Consider the following 20,190-nt stretch of genomic DNA (forward strand, 5'->3'; position numbering starts at 1 on the left):
TTCGCCGATTGGTTGTGGCCGGCCGCGACCAATCAGCGATATTGGCGCGGCTACTTTAAATTAACCCCCCAATGTAACCCCCCGGGGCCCCTAATGAATTTCGTAAATACCTCATGTTGCCAATACTGCCTGTGCGTGGCGCTATTGCTGACCGCGCACAGGCAGCACGTGACCCCCGGCGGCAGCCGGCTCTTGCTTCCGCTTACATCACGATTATTTGTGGCTGCAGCCAGGGGTCTCCTGTCCCACGTTCCACGGTGAGTGACAGGTTGTGGGCGGGGTTATCCCCCATCGCGTCACACCCGGCATCCACTGCGCACTCTCTCAATGAATGGGCGCACGGTGGATGCCGGGTGTGACGCGATGGGGGATAACCCCGCCCACAACCCGTCACTCACCGTGGAACGCGGAACAGGAGACCCCTGGCTGCAGCCGCAATTAGTCGTGACGTAAGCGGAAGCAAGAGCCGGCTGCAGCCGGGGGTCACGTGCTGCCTGTGCGCGGTCAGCGATAGCGCCGCGCACAGGCAGTATTGGCAACATGAGGTATTTACGAAATTCATTAGGGGCCCCGGGGGGTTACATTGGGGGGTTAATTTAAAGTAGTGGACAACCCCTTTAAACACCGCTTTGCTGATTGGTCGCGACCAATCAGATATTGGCGCGGGCGGAATTTAACCCCCAGACACAGCGCGACGTAGTTCAGTCAGTCACAGCGCGCTGAACAGATACTACGATTTACGCTTCCTGTCTTCCAATGGGTCGTAAGCGAAAATAAGCCAATGAGGATGACAGAATAAACTACATATATATTCTAGAATACCCGATGCGTTGGAATCGGGCCACCATCTAGTTCTATGTATAAGTGATAACTTATTTTTCTCCAGACAACTCTTTTCAGCAAAAAGATTAATATTGTATGGATAGTATAGGCAATGACACATTCCAATGAATCAAAAAAATAGAGGCAGAAGTAGAGGGTCTATTGAAAAATTTAAAATGACTGGAACATAGCTCTGGAGACATTTAAAAGGGAATCTGTCAGCAGGATTTCACACTGCAAATCAGCTCTTTCAATCAAGTCCAGCAATACCTTTACATGGTCAGTCCGATCCTATGTTACCGAGAAATCTGCATTTGAATTGACGTGCAAATGAGGATGCAGATCTGAAGCCTCTGTCAGTCCAGCTCTATTCCCCTTCCAGCACTGCCTCCTGCTGCCTGACAGCTTCTTTGTCTAAAGTTACACAGGATAGAGGCTGTCAGTCAAGCAGGGGGATGCGGTGCTGGGCAGGGAATAGAGCTGGAGTGACAGAGGCTTCAGATCTACAGCCTCATTTGCATGTTAATTAAAACGCTTGTTTCTTAGTAATGGAAGAACTGACTGGCAGTGTAAAGGATTGCTTGACTTGTCATTGAAAGAGCTATAGTACATGTGTATATAAATAGTTTGGGGTGTTGACAGATTCCCTTTTAAGTCCCTCCACAAACTCCTGAGAATCCATCGCCTTTTCGGTGAAATCCCACCCTCTGCCTCCCCCAAGAACCCACATCTTGTGACCAATGAGTCCTAAGAAATCCAGGACAGTTGGCAACTACAGTATGTCAAAGATATTTTAATTTCAGCAGAGGAATTTTATTCTGTGCATAAAGATAAGCTATACATTTCTTCTATATACTCTATCAATTCCTCCATGTTATGATATAAAAGTAATTGTTGATAAATGTCAGCAATCTTTTATAATATTTCACCATGTCATCATTGGCCAAAAGTAGCTGCTTCTATTTTTATACCTATTATATTCGAGCAATGAGGCACAACAATCGTTTCTAGTTCTTATTTGTTTCTTCGTATAGATATGTGTTAAAAATCTCTGCTTGCAGTCATTCAATAGGAACTTGAATTATTTACATCTGTCCTGGTCAAGTGATGGTCACACAAGTTAATAACTCGTTACAATCAGTTATTAGCACTTAGTCTAACGAATCGAACACTTGTGGGCACGTCACATGACCAGAACAGATAAATAATAAAGGTTTCTATTGAATGACGGCAAGCAGAGATTTTTAACACATATCTATACGAAGAAACAAATAAGAACTGGAAACTATTGTTGTGCCACACTGTTCGAATATAATAATAGGTATAAAAATAGAAGCGGCTACTTTTGGCCAATGATGACATGGTGCAATATTATAAAAGTTTGCTGACATTTATCAACAATTACTTTTATATCATAAGGGGCCCACGCCTATTTGATCACAAGGCCACCTAGTGACTGTTGCTCCCTCAGCTATATCAATACAGGAGATAAAGGAATAAAAGGCAGACATTGCGACTGTACTAATACATGACGTGCAAATCATCACAGTGATCATCAGAATAAAACGGAGATAAGGCAAAGTGTGTAAGGTCCAGTAGGTGAGACGTGCAAGATATGTGAGCAATGACAGTTCAAAATAATGTACTGTGGATGTCACAGCAGTCATCCTTCTATTTTACAATGTATATTCAAAATATTCAGGAATGTAAGTGGGCTAAAAAACATCAGCTATAGAAAACCAACAATTGCATTCAGTGTTTCAGTATTAGAAAAGCTGTAGAGCTCTCCAAGTGGATTTCAGCACTAAAGGGGCATTCTGGTACTTGTATATTGATGGCTTATCCATAGGATAGGTCATCAATACCAGATCGGTGGGCGTGAAACACCCAGCATCAGTCAATCAGCTATTTCTAATGCTGGATGTGATAAGTTTGGGACAGGAAGACTATGTGCATAAAACAGAACAAAAAAATTATAAATGTTATTCTACAGTTTAATATACATTGGGGGAATTTATCAATAATGACAATTCATATGGTTGATTACAGAATTCTACCGTGTGTAAACTATCCCCTATCCTTAGGATAGGGTATTACTTCCTAATGGTTGGGGATCTGACTACTTGAACCCCAAAAATCCAAAGACGCATTGCTGTGAGGTGCCCGGTGTGAATGGAGCAGTGGTTGATCATTCGCATCTCCGCTCCATTTATTCTTAATGGGAGTGCCAAAGACCAGCTGAATAATGCGCTCACCTATCTTCAGCATTCCCATAGAGAACGAATGGAGTCTACGTGTGCATAATTGACCACTGCTCCAGTCACACTTGGCTCTGCAGAGCCCCAGTTCTCAGGATCTGAGGGGGTCCGATTGGTCAGACTCCCAATGATTGGGAAATTACCCCTTATCCCACATATAGGACATAACTGCAAACTTTGTACAACTCCTTTAAGGAGCTACAAATTTGTTAAGAACTGTACACCTTTTATAAATCTGGCACATTTTTGGCTTGTAAATGCACCAGAAAATTAAATCTGTGCCATGAAAAAGCTGCAATTTGGGCCAGTTTTCTGGCGTACAGTATAGCAGATCAGTCTTTTTGACAACAATTATTTGACAGAACATTTTTGCGCGAATACTGCTTGAGCCAAATTTTTAACCTTTTTGATGTCAGAAATCTGGCACAGAGGGAATGATACATTTCCTCCTTTGCGTTTCAACTCTTCTCCATTTGCTACAATTCTTTTTGCTGTCAGTAAATGGTAATTTTCTTGCTAATATCCAGCAGAATTGTGTCATTTCAATGATCGAATTTGGGCCCTTAAATGCAAACCTTGAAAAAGCAATCTTGAGGCACAGAAAAACAAAGAACTAGAAAGTACCGTAACTTTTTATTACACAATAATGTGTTGCATATTAACCTGATTATCTAGACACTCGGCAGCACAAGTAACCTGGAGCCAATTCCTGAGAACTATATGCACAAATACAACCAATATAACCACAGAGTGTCAATCCATGGTTAGAAGGTAGACTTCTAAAGTGCACAGATTTTACCTCTTCTCTGATATGTTCTACTTGCTCTTCTAAGTACTCGTTCCTTTCAGTAAGAGTCTTATTCTTCTTTAACAATGACTGACCAATACGAGCAGCTAATTCTAGATCCCGTTCTTTCTGCAGAAAGTGGAGAAAACAATTTCAAAATAAGTAATAGCTCTAAATATATGCAACATAGATGAAAGTGGGAAGGTCTGGTTACTGCCCCCAGAGTGGGGGTGTATGAAAAGATAGTGGTAGAACAGGAATGATTTAATTCACTGTACCCCAAGATCATTTGTTCACTAATAAGGTAATCTATCAAAATCTATATTGTACAAGCCCCTGTGCTTAAAGGGGGTTGTCCAGGCTTGGCACGAAAGTCTGCAGTCACTATGATTTGTGAATCATCACATCTCGCACAGCGCGCGCTGTCAGGATTCTCCAGTAAGTGCAGACCTTTGTCCAAACCTGGACAACCCCTTTAAGATTCAAGCTCAATGACTGCATTTTAATTTTAAGCGAGCATATTTTAAACTTTTCGAACTTTGTCCAAGGAGATCAACTATGTCACATAAGTGAGGTTGCTGATAACTGTGCTGATGGTGGTGAAAACAAAACAAACTCATGACAGTCATCACTACGCTCATTTATGTGGCATGGTTGATTTCCTTGGGCAAAATTGTAGAAGTGTAAGGCATGTTTGCTTTATATCAAAATTTGGCCAATGAGCTTAGACATTTGGCACAGTGGTTGCAGGATTGTGTTGTGTTCACTCCACACATACATCCACGCAGTTGCTCCATGGACAAGTATACATGTACACTGGGAGTCCACATGCTGGGCTTCATATGTAAACAGGCAGCAGTCTGCCGGAGTGCTCACTGATCCCAAAGCATGACAGTGACATGATAGGTTTCAGTGCTCGAGCAGAAGAAAAACACAAAAATCCATAATGATTAACTATATTTTCAAGTAACTTTTCAGAATACCTAGTCTTGTATGAGAAATAACACCATTTCTGCCCATTATATGACTTCTATCCTGCATTCTCACCAGTTTTCCCCTCTGCAGGCCCGCTCTAAGAGTATGTACACTTGTTGCATTTTTGTAGCGTTTTTCAACCATTCAAATGAATGGGATACAAAACGCATCAAAAACAACATTTTTCTGCTGCAAATACTGGACGTGTGCACATAACCTTAATTGGCAATGGATTCCGAGATGGTATGAGGAGACAAGCTGCTATAATCTCTGCCATACAAAGCTAAATTCCTAATTTTCATCCCTTAGTACAAAAGCTAAAAGCAACAGCAGTATGGAGGAAATTATAAAGAAGTACTGAGCAGAGTAGATGTGAATCCAGCTTTTAGGCGAGTTACATGGTACCTGTCAGCTGATTCATGGTGCCCAAATCACGTGCAGATTGAATTAGAGCCTGGCTGCATAACATATTTTACATTTCAGAGAAAATATAGCCAGAATATCCAGGGTGGTGCTTGTTTTGTATAGTCTCAAGCCATGGCCCCACGCCAGAATTTCTAACTATATTTTCACAAAAATGTAAAATATACCTTGGTTCTTCCCAGTGCCCCTCCAGGTAATTGACAGGTCTCTAAGGAAGCAGTGCAAGATGGTGGCTGAGGGGAGTATCGGACTAGTCTTGTCTGCAGTTATGGTCTCCTTCTGGGTCTTCTAAATATATTTTCTGTGAAACAGAGACAGAAATCCTGTTTCCAGTATTATTTCTCTAGTCATCTTCTCCAGCACTAGCGCTCTGCCCATCCTTTAAGGATTGGCATTAATGAGCTTTGGAAAAATATGTCAAATTAGTGGTGAGAGGTAGGCAGGAGCCACAGCTCAGGAATGGTCTCCACAATGAAGCAGATATCCAGGATTTTTTAAAAGGTGCTAAAATAAGCACAGTTTGCAATACAGCACTAATGATGGTCTCAGTCAGCTTCTTACGCTGCCCTCGGATAGCACAGCATAAGGGTCTAGGAACAGATTTTCATTAAGTCTCATTTGAACAACCTCAAACACTAGACGTCAAAATTTGGTGTATTGTTCTATATCCCAATGTAGCAGGATGTGCTATTTTACTTGCAGATGGAAATCACAAGTTACAATTTAATTGTTTGTCATTGATATAACCATTCTCACAACACTACCTCAAGTAATTTACAGAAATATTACTAACTGGAAAAGTGATACTATTTGGAATGAGACAATGTCACCAATGGGGCTTAGGACTACAGGCGGCATAGTATCTTTGTACATCGTGAACTTGTATACATGGTTTAGACAGAGGCACGATATAATGTGTTGCTTTTTGTTTAAAACAAAATACCCAGACGTGCCCTTATCAATGTCCTCTGTGTCACAAGGGTATAGTCTTGTGCCAGGACATATTGTACTCTACATCTCTACATCTCAAAAACCAACCAGTCCAAATTGAAAGTAACGCAAGCATGTCGGGACCAAAATACGCAGTTTGCTAGAATGATTAAACATAGGATTTTTGTTTCTTCACCAGTTTTCTTCTTTGCGGGTTCTCAAATTTTCAGTTGTCGCTGAGCTATAGATGAATACTAGTTGCAACATTGTTTTCCATATACAGTCTACACAGAGAAGGATACATTTTCTGTAGCACAAACAAAACAGCAGCTTCCAAGACATTACACAGCAGTACAGAGCTGTGTGGCTGTGAATCCTGCACTGAAGTGAAATACATTTGCTAGAAGTTGCAGCTATGTTTGCTTGTGTTTGCCTGGTATCTCACTGTGCTGCTCATTCCGCCTCGGCTCTCCAATTAAGTTTAATAGAAGCTATGAACTCACACCTCGCTGTGCTGACAGTCCATCGTGCTTTGACTAAGAAGGCTTTGAGCTATTTTCGAGAGTGGAATGAGGAGTTTGGAAGACGGGGAAGTGGAAAAAGATGCAAATTTCTCAAATAAGATTACAAAGTTTCTTATATATGCCTGTACTATTGAGTTGTGAAAACTTTGTTAAACTAACAGAGGCCATTGAAGTTTGTGCTGGCATCACGTGAGTCAAAACATTAAGTATTATACAAAGACATTTTCAACAATTGTTCAAAGAAAAAAAAACATGTATTTTTATTTAACAAAGTGATACACCCATTAGCCTTAGGTTTTATGCTCACTTAAAAGTTTTATTTCCTTCCCATTCTTTTGCTCTACTATAGAAAAATAAAAGGAAAGTGATAACCCTCGCATGACAGACCCAACAGTTCCTGAGGACTCCATTGGCTCTGCTGGACAGAACAGCTGCATGCTGGGCTTTTAAGTCAGTTATCGTAGGCAGAATTTTTGATGGAGTCTCCAATGGAGATGTGAGCAGAGACTTAATGGCCCTAGAACATACAATTAAGAGGAGGAATTTATTAAAAAATAGAAACCATTATTTCCTAACAGAATCTGGCCAGAAAGAATGAATGAAACAAAACATCTTGCAAAACCAGGTCACTCCAGTTGAAGCAAAAACATGAAAATGTATAAGATGGTGTTTGACTTGCAGATACAGAAGTAGATGGAAATTTATGGAAATCCGGAGCAGGCTCCAATGTGTATGTTGTGTTTGTCTTACAGCCCAACAGAAGGGAATTGTATCCGACTCTTCACTAATAACCATCCTAAAGCACATCACATAGCTAATACTGATCATTAGAAAACCGCTGCTGAACCAGCCGCATTCATTTGTCTTACCAAAAAGTAGATTACCTCCTGCACATTCAGGATAGTTTATGAAAAAAACATACAAATATACTGTATCTCGTCATCACAACCAACTACCCAATGCAAGACTACGATCACATGGTCCGCTAGGTTTATCGGACCAGTCGCAGGCGCGCACAGCATAGCAGGCGCGCACATGAGCTGCGTGCTATATAGAATCAGTACTTTGTGCTAATTCACATGTGCTGTTTTGAAAAAAGACCATTTAGCTGTTAGTCTGAACATGCCCTTAGGGAAGTGAGAGCAGGGGGCCAGAGGACTCTGGCATACAACAAAATATTGCATTTCTAAACTTGCCATACACAGAGAGAATGAGAACCACTCATTACATTGGGATTGATCGACAGTGTGTATAATGGTGTCCCAAAACTTCCCCAATACCACCAAGAGCTAGAGAGCAAAAAAATGCAAATGGGGTCTTACCCAAAATACAATGTAAGAATTATAAAATAATTAGGCTAACCTGATGAAGTGCTGTTAACACAACATAAAGGCATGAGACTGCAGCTGCTGTAGGTCCACAGGTCAATTGACCAGTACAATGGGTGAAGAAAAAATCGTGGACGGTCCGTGCTGCTGATCTGTAGATATTGAGATCCAGCAAACACCTATGAAACTGCGGTTTTATTTATTGACACATCGAAATTGACATACGACTTCCTCAGGATAGAACCACATTTCCTGAAGAAGTGTGTAAATGTAAAAACGCGTCAATAAATAAAAGAGCAATTACATATCTGCGTATCCTAGATCTCAATATCTAGTGATCAGCAGCGCGGACCATCCACGCTTTTTATTGTATCCAGAGCTTCCTTGATGGCAGATGGTAAGAAGAAAGAATGTACTTTCCTAATTTCAACATGCCCAACCCTTGGCTTCCTACTGAAATAGACGCACTATTTAAAAACACATGCATACGCGATGAATTCGCTTTAGAAAAATTGTAATCCTATATAAATCATATGGTAGTGGTGTGATCTGCAGAGACACAACCTGAGTATAACATGGTCTCCATTTATAAACCACAGAATAAACAATAACCCATTAATGATAATAAGGGTCATTATATGTTGTCATTAATTATTCTTCTGGTGTAGGGAAGTAGGATCCTTTTTTAATCTGAAGTGCATGCCAGCTATATGATCTTATTCAACATGAACACAACGCTGCCTTTGGGCCATGAGTAGGACGCTACACCATATCTGTCGTGAAAGTGCAAAAATGTAGATGGGGTTTATAGAAAGGCCATCCCAAAATGTGACATGTCAGTCAATTCACGTGACATTCATCAAACATCGGATACAGAGGATGAAATAGCGCAAGGAAAAAAAGGAGCTACAAGTTGTGGGATACACACTAGACATACAGATTAAAGGGATTAAATTGATTTCCCCATGCAAAATAAATTTGAAAACTTAATGGAAGGTTATAAAATCAAAAAATGAAAGACTGTAGGGAATGGCATGGCTGTAGGAAGAAATAGAGACTGGTGGGGAACCCAGAAAATAATTGATCCAGAGCAATAGGTGAGCAGTAAAGGGAATAAGACTTCTTTAAAAATGGAAAAACATATGGCAAAAGAAGGATTGGACATGCTGACTTTCAACATGCCCTATACTTCGATTCACCTAATGGTAAGCCACTTCAGAGGGATCCAATAACCAACAATGAATCTCAAATTCTGTGTATATATTATAAAATAAGAGCATCATTCATACAGGGACAAATCTTTACATTCATTGCATATTTTAGGCTATTGCACTTACCTCTTCTAGTAGACGTGTAACAGCATCTATATCATTGTATGTTTTAGTCATCTGGCCCACTCGTTCTGCACATAAAACTGCAAGCAGAAAAAATAAAACTATTAATATAATGCACTGTACACCAATACATACACCGTACTATCATCTATATAGAACGTTACTACACATATGATTTCAAAATATACAAATTGATATTAAACACAACATTTGAGACAAGATCCTGTAAGAGCCATCGATGCAGTGAAAATACATCAAACTATCCTGAGCACCCGGATCACTGTTGTGTTTGGCTCATGTGGCTATACTCATGTATACTTACTAATCGTTCTCGAAATTACAGAAATTGGACAGATGGCTTGGCTTGAGGTCAAAGCATAATGAGAAGACTTCATGTACTCTATGCAGCCAACCGAAGACCGAGACTCCGCTTATCTCATCAATGATTCCAAATACTAAATAACCCACAGCGGAAAATTTCTAGGTGCATCCTACAGGCAAAATGTTTAAATCACTTGTAACAATCAAGATAGATTTACCAATGTACAATCTGATAAATCACAGAAATATTGTTTAACTGCAGAAAAAACAAAATAAATTACAATATTCCAATTTCACACTAACACAGGCACAATATTTCACAAACATTTAATATTTAAGATAATAGGCTGAAAGAACATATAGCTCAGCCAGCATCAGCCCTGGACGCTATTCTCAATGGAGCCATTACACCCACGTGCTGGACGAGAGGAGAATTCATTAGCAGCCATATTTCCAGCTGCTTTATATAATATCCAGAAAAAGAACCATAACTGTGAGCAATGGAGGTTGTGTGTGTTACCCATTGAGTACAGTATAGAAGATGCTGCATACCAACAACCAGATTCTTACAAAACACTAAACTATATCTAAAGGACTAGTTGTACATGGGAAATCCTTGCTGCTCCCCCTGCCCTCACAGTAGGGTTTCAAAAAAATGAGATTCTATATGCTTCAAAACTGCAGCAAGCATCCCAGTAAGTGATTCATCACTGGAATCAGGGACTTTGCCCCTGCATGATGCTGCTCACAGATGAGGTAACAAAAACCTGCTGACAGATTCTGTTTAACACACAATGGTTAGACTGGATTTATAACCATATTAAAAAATTAACAAGCTGAGTATTTTAATTGTGAACATGACTGGCTCCGTGTGCAGATCCACTGTCCTCGCTCGCATGGAGGGGTCCCGAAGCTGCCTTTATGTTGCATGCATTTTTCTCGTACTTATAGCACTAGAATAAGTGCACACCATCGGTCCATGGGGTAAATCGGCCATGTGCAGAGGCACACCGGCTACAATGGGCACGTGTTTGACCATCACAGACATCAGATGTCAGCACATCTCGTCAAATACATTTTTACATATAATTGGTTGAAAGAAAAAAAAAAAAAAAAAACACTGAAAGGATTTCCTGTAAAAGATGATACTGTATCTTTACTGTTCATATTTAAGATCCTATCCCTATATTTAGTAGGTATAATATTATTAGGAAAGGCCTCAAACTAGAAATTTATTATCTTTCTTCAGATTCACTATGTCACTTACCCCATGTGCAGGGCATTGCAGTAGCTTCGTTATCCATGGTTATAATCAGTCATATAGTGACAGACAGCTCTTCGAGGTACTAACCATGGATACCTAAGCTACTGCAATGCCCTGCACATGGGGTAAGCAACATAGCGAATCTGAAGAACTATACATTTCTAATTGGAGGTACTGCTAATATTAATAGTACATATTGGGATAGGATCTTGCAGCTGGGAATCCCCCTTGAGGCTATGTGCCCACGATGCAGAAATGCTCCGGATTTTTTCCTGAGCATCTCGGCATCTCCCTGGGAGAAAAAATGCATGCGGATTGTACATGGAAATTGTACATGCGTTTTTCCTGCCAGGGACAAGCGGGGGCCATCAGAAGGTAAGTATAGATTTATTTTTTTTTTTACCATTCTTTTACGGTCACACTATATAAATCCATGCCGGTGTGACCAAGTTGTCAAGCACTTTCCAAGTGATGCTAAAATAGCTTGGAAAGCGCTTGTCAACCCGCATGCAGAAATGCATGTGAAGAACGCTCCATTTCCGTATGTCCCTGGCAGGAAAAACTTATGTACAATCCACATGCGTTTTTTCTGCCAAGGGAGAGGCAGAAAAGATCAGGAAAAAATCCGGAGCATTTCTGCATCGTGTGCACATAGCCTAAGGAAAGATGATCTACAAAGTCATTTTTACAATGACACTGATAAGATAAAAGTACTGTAGCTCCATTGATTTGCGTTCTTTGTTTTATTGGTGGACTTTTCGTTACCATAACAGTTACTATACCACAGCCACCAACATTACACTGCAGTTCTGTACTCATTTATTTATTAAAAGAGGTTTTTCCAGTTTGTTTTTTTCTTTTCTACTAAAAAATTGCTATAAGTAAGAATAAAGTAGGCTGTAGACCGCCTCCCCCATCATCCTCTTTAGCACCAGCTCTTTGTCGATATTACTGCAGAGGTCACAACGGCAGATCATGAACCACTGCAGTCAATTATTGGACTTTGTGTTGATACCAAACTGGACAGCATGAGATCGCTAAGCTCAGTGATTGGCTGCAGCGGTCATCACCTGTGGTTGCAACGTCACAGCTGCAACCATTTCAATAAGGACCAAGGACAGTAGTGGGGAGCCGGTGACACCCGCTACTGATCTAAGTTTATCTAAATTTGTTATTGTTATATACCACAAACCATTGGCATTAAAAATGAAATTTAAACTTGAAAACCCTTTTAACTACCGTACAGCAAAATTATTTTTAAATGGGTACAAACAGAATATTAATGTGCAAGATGATTAATAGGTAAAAAACAACATGAGATGAGATAAAGACCTAAATATAGCAAAAGGGAACTGCCCAAGGCATCATTCTAATGAGTAAAACTTCTGTTCACACCCATAGTGTATGTACACATGTACTGTCTGGTGAGCAGGCTGCTGTAGCATTGTAATTAATGGGATTTAATAAGAGGCTATTCACACAACTCAACCAAAATGATTTTTAAGGCGCGAGTCCCACCCTACACCACCCTTTTGTAACTGAAGCATACCAAGTCCTTCTCACTTTTATCACGGCACTACAGAATATTTTTTTAGCAGTTTTTATAGACCATGTTCTAGTAATCTACACAATTATACATGTTATTACAAGACACTACCTAGTAAAGAAAACACGCAGAAACATAGTAAAACAGCGGCAGGTTGTCTTTGGCTTTGTAGCTCAGCCTCATTTACTTCAATGGAGCGGAGCTGGAATTCCAGACAGAGCACAAGGACAAGTGTGGTGCTGCTTCAAAAATATTATATATATAATTTAGGTCAGACTTTTTTTTTAATTCTGCACTATTAATATTAAGTGTATTCCAGCAATAAATATTTATCCTACCAAAAACATGACCACAGTGGTTAAGCACGGAGGAGCGAGTACACTGTCACTCCATGCAACCTGTAGGTAAATTATAGAAGCCGCACAGTGAGAGCGATCGATGGAGTTCAGGGGATAAGTGATTATCGTTTCACACTGCAATCCCCCTTTAAAAAGTGATTTTTACATTTGTTTCCCTGGGTTACACCTGATGAAATCCAACCTGGTGTTCCAGAATAGGGACGTGCACTGGACGATAATTCATTCCAGGCGGATTTATTTTTTAGCCTATTTTCAGCCAGATGCACAAGGATTAATTTAGTTAAATGCAAAAGAATATCGGCAACTAACATTTGCTTTGCTAATTCAATAGCCCTATACAGCGACAGAGAGAGATGGCATTATGTCCCTGTCCCTACAATAGCAGGATCAATAATGAAGCCAAAGAGGTGCAGCATTGTGGTTTCTGCAGTGTTTAGACCACAGTTTCTATGTGAACTTCACAATGTGCCCCTGATACAGCAAACAAGCAGAGAACCTTATGCCGCCCGAGTGCTCCTACACTTCATTCTGAGAGGTCGCACCAGGCTATGGAAACGTTCAGAGCTTAGAACCAAATAAGAAATAAGCCACAACAAACACTACAGTACATGAGACAAAGATTAAAATGTGTGCCTTGTACAGAAGGACAAAGATCAGGAGGCTCTATATAGATAACGCCTGGTCATGGTTTATGATCCGGGGTTCATGTAAGGCAGGGGTGCACAATAGGTTCTGCAATGAGGGTCACATGGCCATATCAAACCAATCCCAAGGGGTTCTTCGGGATTAGAAAATATATGTATGTAAAGGACATGTCCGATAAAATTATTATTAATAATAGGAATTTATTAGCAATCAGCAAATGACAATAGTTTTGTCTAGGGAGGTAATCATGATGCAATAAAAATGGTCGCTGCCTTCTTACATGGAGAAAAACTTGTCCTAGAATATTAGGACAGGGGCTTGTGAGCATGCTCAGTTGGAAGCGCCCCCCCTTTAATTTGTAGAAAGATTTGCTCATCTAATTCTGGAAATACATGGGTGTTGGGGTAAGAGGCAGCAGGTCACATTGCTGTCCATTAGGTCTATCTGATCTAATACTAGAGATGCTGAGGTAAGAAGAGGCTGCTCACACTGCTGTCCACCCTGTCTATCTGATTAATACTGGAGATACCAGGGATGGTGAAATAAGAAGAAACTGCTTATACTGCAGTCCACCCGGTCTATCTGATCTAATGAGATACCAGGGGTGCTGAAATAATAAGAAGCTGCTCACACTGCCATCCATCCAGTCTATCCAATCTAATACTGAAGAGGGGTGCTGAAATAAGTATTAGATTGGATAGACAGAGTGGACGGCGGTGTGAGCAGATTCTTCTTACCTCAGCACCCCTGCTTTCTCCAGTATTAGATCAGACAGACAGGGTGGACAGCAGTGTAAGCAGCTTCTTCTGAAGATACCAGGAGTGCTGAAATAAGAAGCTGCTCACACTGCTGTCCACCCTGTCTGTCTGATCTAATACTGGAGAAAGCAGGGGTGCTGAGGTTAGAAGAGGCTGCTCACACTGCTGTCGACCCAGTACTCACTAAAGAGGTTCTCCATTAATAGGCTTTTCATCCCCTCGGCATGCTTTAAATATAAAAATCAACTAAGCCCAGTGAATGGCTGCAGTGTCCACGTGCACATTGGTCATGATGTCACCACGGCAGCCTCTGGACAAAGACTTGGAGAAGTGGTAGAGAGTAGAGATGAGCGAACCTGAACTGTAAAGGTCAGGGTTCTTAGGGTGCTGAACTCTGAACACGGACTACTCCTGGATATCTATTTTACAGTTCAGGAGTTCGAGCAAAAGCAAAAGGGAGAGGGAGATGGATTTTCTAGCTCCAAAGTTTGGGTCCCCATTGATTTCTATGGGGTTCGAGTACCTTTCTGGTACCCAAACTTTGGACTAAAGTTCGATCGAACTCAAACTTCCACGGGTCCGCTCATCCCTAGTAGAGAGGCAGTGCTGTAGCAACAGAGGGAAAGTAATGCTCATTTTTTGTTTACCTTCAAAAAGCAGATGGGGATCAGAAACTTCTTCATGGAAAACCGCTATAAAGTCTTATACACTCTTTATTAAGTGGCTTCAAAGAAGTCAGGTCAAATTCTGGAGATTAAGGGTAGACTATTGTAATACTAGAGATAACCATGGAAAGTGGAAAAAAAGTTAAAACTGCAGGGAAACAGAAATGGTTGGTACTTTCTTTTAAAAATACAGCTATTGGACAGACCAGTTTAGATTAGAAAAAGTTGGAGTAAAGGATGTTCATACATGTAAGAATTATCACTTTAGTGCAGATTTTCATGATGAAATATATACACCTAAACACCTTTAGTTTAAAGAGATTGTCTGCACAAAATAAAAACTTTCCCAGGGGCCTGAATGTCTAACAAACTCCTTAATACTAATCTACCGGCAACCAAATGGCCTGCACTGACAAAGGAAGTAGATAAGACATCATTCAACAAAACAACCGAGCAGCTGAAGCAGCTACGTGACAGATGTATCATCAGAAAAACATACAATGATATACTGCTCAAGTGACCTGACCGCTGCAGCCAATCACAAGCAGCAACAGTCCAGACATTTGTTGTGGTGTGTAATCTCCACTTCTTTTGGTGCAGCCCACGGAGCATAGCCACGTATCAACAAGGATTTTTTTCTTTTTTAAACACATCCAGTCCCAACTTTTTCTTTCACCCAACCAATCCCTTTAAGGTAAAGATGTCTGGGTGTGTTAAGTGTACATGAATGATTTAAATTCACACTTTATATAAATATGTGTGTCATGATTTTAGGGCACAGTACATCAATCAGTAAGAAAATACTAAGGAGGAGTCCATGCGAAGTACTCACTCCAAATGTTTTTCTGATAGTTTCTTATATTTCACTTGAACAACTGATTTATGCAAAGTTTGCTTAAAGTACAGTTCCTATTTAACTTCCTGTATAACATTAAGGAATGGAAGTGAAAAACTAAGATGACATACACAGAGTTGTCAGGACCAGTTGACTATTTAATATATATATGTGCATGACTCGACTTTCCCAAAAGCAGAGGTTGGAGGAAAAAATTATTGGGCTGTTGGATTTTAACATGCACAATCCTTTTGTTCGGAGGTATCTGTCGGCACCTACTCCCTCTCCACATTTACAACACAGATGCTCAGCCGATTGTGCACTTGGCAGGGGGTTGTCAGGAGGAACAGCTATCAGGCAAACAAGCTTTCAGCCGGCGGAATATCTAAGGTATCGGACCAGTTCTAAAATACTGACAATCCGCTCAGTTCTGCTCCACTGCTACAACTCAAGAAAATATGGATCACATTCAGCTCAATGACATCAGTTGGCTGCTCATGTGTCACTTGAATGCGTCGGGTCCTCCATAGCTGCTCATTACCACAGCTATTTCATGGTGACGATGAATAAGGGACTCAAGAGCATTCGAAAATAAGGCAGACAAACATTTTATTGCCAACTGCAGTCAAGGATCCAGGTTTGTGGAACTCCGCTTTAATGCAGTCTTGTTACACAAGTCCTTAAAGTAATAAGTGCAAACAGATCAGTTGCAGTCCTTTGAATAGGAACCATACTTGCTACTTATTTACAGATGTTTCTATTTTTCAATCTGTTTCCGTAGAAACTATTTCTTTAGATCAGGCGTTTTTTACAAATGAGATTCTAAGGAATAATCATCATTGTTACCATAGAAACAAATCACTGCTCTGTGAAAGGAGCATGTGCCGAGAAAACACACAAGTGAGTAATAAATACTAAGTCACCAGGAGCCAAACCTTCACTAACTGATAAAAGTTTCATTAGCAAGACATGAAGACGTGCAGTATGTGAGCGCTCCCTGGGAAGGGGCCAAACACTACTGCACTCAATATTACTAATAATTACACTAAGGGTCAACGGTGGTGGCTCCAAAGACACAAACAAATATTAAATTATCAATAGATATATATTATACAAACATACACATCATGATTTATATTAAATATAAATTATTCTCTAGAACGTCATTTCCAAGAGCCGATCTTGGCACTTATAACGCAAGCAGCTCTCTATAGACATATTCAATTATAATTATATATCAGATATTAAAAGTAATTAACGTTCCATTTCAGCTGCAATCCCTAAAATCAGCTCACTTACTTCATACATATTTTATTTCAGTTCTCCAAGAGCGGCCAAATTATATGGTACCATGATTTCCCTGCTAAAATTCCAAGTTGCATTGGGATCTCAATAGGTTTTTCTTTTTGCTCCTGAAAAGTAATACATATAGAAATATTCCCATATACTATTAGACATAAGTCATTGTAATACTACAGTGAAAGTAATAAGTACTGAGGTCTCCAGCACATGAACATTTTGTGCACCCCATTGACGTCCATGTTGTATCTAATGGAACATTTCTTCTAGCGGCTCCACAGCGTGGACCCTGTACAGTGGTCTCCTGGAGTAAAAGTTTTTCTACTATAAACAACCCTTCTAGAGGAGAGTTGTGGCATAGATTGGCACAGGTTGGAGCATGCCAGAATAGTATTTTCTAGGATTCATATAAAAATGTTGAAAATACCCCCCATTCGCAGTCACGCACGCACCGTTCCATATTGTTGAATGTATTCTGTAGGACGTTTGGGGTCATAGCCTGAATTTCTTGCTGTATGTTCTCGGAGTGCCTGTAATGTTTGTGGCTTGTTACTGTACACCCGACCTTCCAAATGGCACCAAAGGAAAAAATCTGGCCAGGTTAAATCAGTATAGTGACTCTATATGGGTCGCTCATTGACACGTGGAATACGACATGCCTGTCTCCTGGGAAATCCTGTGCCACGATTTATGTGGTGTGCCAGAAATCATAGTTTCACATCTTGAATTGCTTCCTCAGACATTTTCAGATGTCCTCTATCATGCCCATCTAGTAATGGCCCTGTACATTCCAGATTATTCACCTATGACAGAATACACAGTATGGAAGGCAGATTTCGACCTCCAAACTTCTCTAGAAACTCACTTTGGCACCTCTTTAAGGACTCCGTCTTCCAATAAGTTTTCACAATGAAAACACTCTCCTCTAAACTGTATGGGTAAATTGTTAACAAATTAAGGAATTCAACAGGAGTGAAATGCAAGCACCACACAAACTACCGACACGCAGAAAGGCGCAGCAAGTCTATCTGGTAGTGGAGACGACCGACGGGGAGACAAGTCAATGAGATCAAGCAGCGCTAGGATGTTCTAGTCGATGTGGTTTATTGCACTCATTTTCCATGAACCAAAGTATGTACAGTTAAAATTTTAGTATGGTCAATAGTCTCCCTTAGAAGTTACAGCAATTTTTCGGGGTAAAATTGTGAGTGAATCACCCTGTACAATAGGGGGCGCACAGATCTACATTATTGACCCTTAGCTGCCTATAGTCGCTGCATTACAGCTCCAGAAAAAGGCCTTGGGCAGGATACATGTTGTCTGTGTAATGGGGTTCATATATGGACTGTGAAACAGACAACTTGAATTCTGCCTAAAGGCTCATTCACATCTAAGTTTTTCATGTATTTATCTGTCCGTGTTTTTCACAGTTTCACCGACACTGATTCTATGTTGCTAGTCCCTTTTTTTTCCAAAAAAAAAAACTTATTGGAGACGTGTCTTATACTCTGATTTTCAGATCAAAAAAGGCAAGTGAATTAAAAAAAATGGGACCTAAATGCAATCAGAGTTGAATTCTAGTGCTGTTTGATTCTCACCGTTTCTCGGCCTCCATCAGTTTGTTTTTTTTGACACCGATGGTAAAAATGGACACATGGCCCAAAAGAATAAAAAATAAATCCAGCACACTGATGAAACCAGTAAGGGGTTGTTTTTTTTGGAGTGCAAGGAAAAAAATAAAAAGCTGCCTCTTATAATACTCTGATCTCTCCATTGCCATAGAATAACCAATGTGTTGCATGGCCAGATACCCCCTTTGCAGAGGAAGAGATTGACACCACCTATTGGAAGCAGCAATCCTAGGATTTTCTGGGCCTTGTCACTAGGCTGCTCTGCTTTACTACCCTGTGCGCAGCATCTGCTTGCTAAAAAGCATAAGGCTATGTGCCCACGTTGCATTTATGAAGCAGAAAATTTCTGCTGCATAAATGCAAGTCCTCTCCCGGAAAAACGCATGCGGAATTCCGCACGCGTTTATCACGCGTTTTCCACATGCGGAATTGCCTTGCGTTTTTTATGCATTGGACTAAGGCAATTCCGCTTGCGGAAACGCAAAATTAAATGACATGCTGCGGATTTTTGAACGCGGCATAAACGCTGCGGAAAAATCCGCAGCATGTGCATAGAAATTGCGGAATCCCATTGGGGACCATGGGGTGCGGATTACCATGCGTTTTTCAAGCGTTTACGCTGCGGAAATTCCGCAGCATATACGCTTGAAAAATGCTACGTGGGCACACAGCCTAAAACTTAGCGCTAAATAAAAAGGCCAATATCTCTGGAACTGTATGGCTTTTTAAAAAAAAAAAAAAGGCAAGCAGCAGGAATTAAATAAATACAAGGACTGGCCACTTTAGACCTGGTGACTGGACCTCTTTAGAGTCCTCCTCTATCATTTAGGATATAAAGTCAAACCAGAATCTCCCCCAAATGTAAAAAGAACTCAATTTGCAGACAGCTGTTTCAGGGTTCTTGCCGCTCATCAGTGTGAAGTATAAGAATGGTTGGCTGCTTGTTAAGCATGGCCTATCAGTATTCTTACACTAGCTTGGTGGTCCCCTTAAAGAGGAGCTTTACCCTTTAGACACCATCCCTCTTCCCCCCAACTTCATGTTTTTGATTTTTTTTAACAATTCAGAGCTAAGTAAGAAATGCCTGCAATGCGATAGAAAGCTCTGCTTTGAAACTCCAGGTCCTGTTCATTGCCATAGGCCTGTGCTGGGCGATAACTGCACAAAGCCATCAGGCAAGTGTGGATCTAAACAAAAATCATAATGTGTATGTCACAGGATACAATTATTAGTTGTGACTTACAGTGGTGGCCAAAAGTATTCGCACCCCTGCAATTCTGTCCGATAATACTCAGTTTCTTCCTGAAAATGATTGCTATCACAAATTCTTTGGTATTATCTTCATTTAATTTGTCTTCAATGAAAAAACACAAAAAGAATTGTCCTAAAGCCAAATTGGATATAATTCCACACCAAACCTAAAAAAGAGGGTGGACAAAAGTATTGGCACCCTTTCAAAAATCATGTGATACTTCTCTAATTCGTG

At 40.5% G+C, this 20,190-nt stretch overlaps 1 protein-coding gene across 11 annotated transcripts in view; it reads right to left on the reverse strand.

Moving 5' to 3' along the window:
* TRAK1 (trafficking kinesin protein 1) overlaps positions 1–20,190 on the reverse strand; it is a 140,614-nt gene that overhangs the window by 52,705 nt on the left and 67,719 nt on the right. For all 11 annotated transcript variants that reach the window (XM_073678143.1, XM_073678142.1, XM_073678140.1 and 8 more), the window contains 2 exons: positions 9,385–9,461; positions 3,880–3,996 (listed from right to left, as the gene is read on the reverse strand). In XM_073678143.1, the coding sequence (XP_073534244.1) occupies positions 3,880–3,996; positions 9,385–9,435 (168 nt within the window). In that variant the 5' untranslated portion in view covers positions 9,436–9,461. The remainder of the gene's footprint in view (positions 1–3,879; positions 3,997–9,384; positions 9,462–20,190) is intronic.

Source organism: Phyllobates terribilis, unplaced genomic scaffold, assembly GCF_046119375.1.
Source record: "Phyllobates terribilis strain yellow unplaced genomic scaffold, ASM4611937v1 Scaffold_4__5_contigs__length_816908805, whole genome shotgun sequence".
In the NCBI taxonomy this organism is placed as follows: Eukaryota; Metazoa; Chordata; class Amphibia; order Anura; family Dendrobatidae; genus Phyllobates; species Phyllobates terribilis.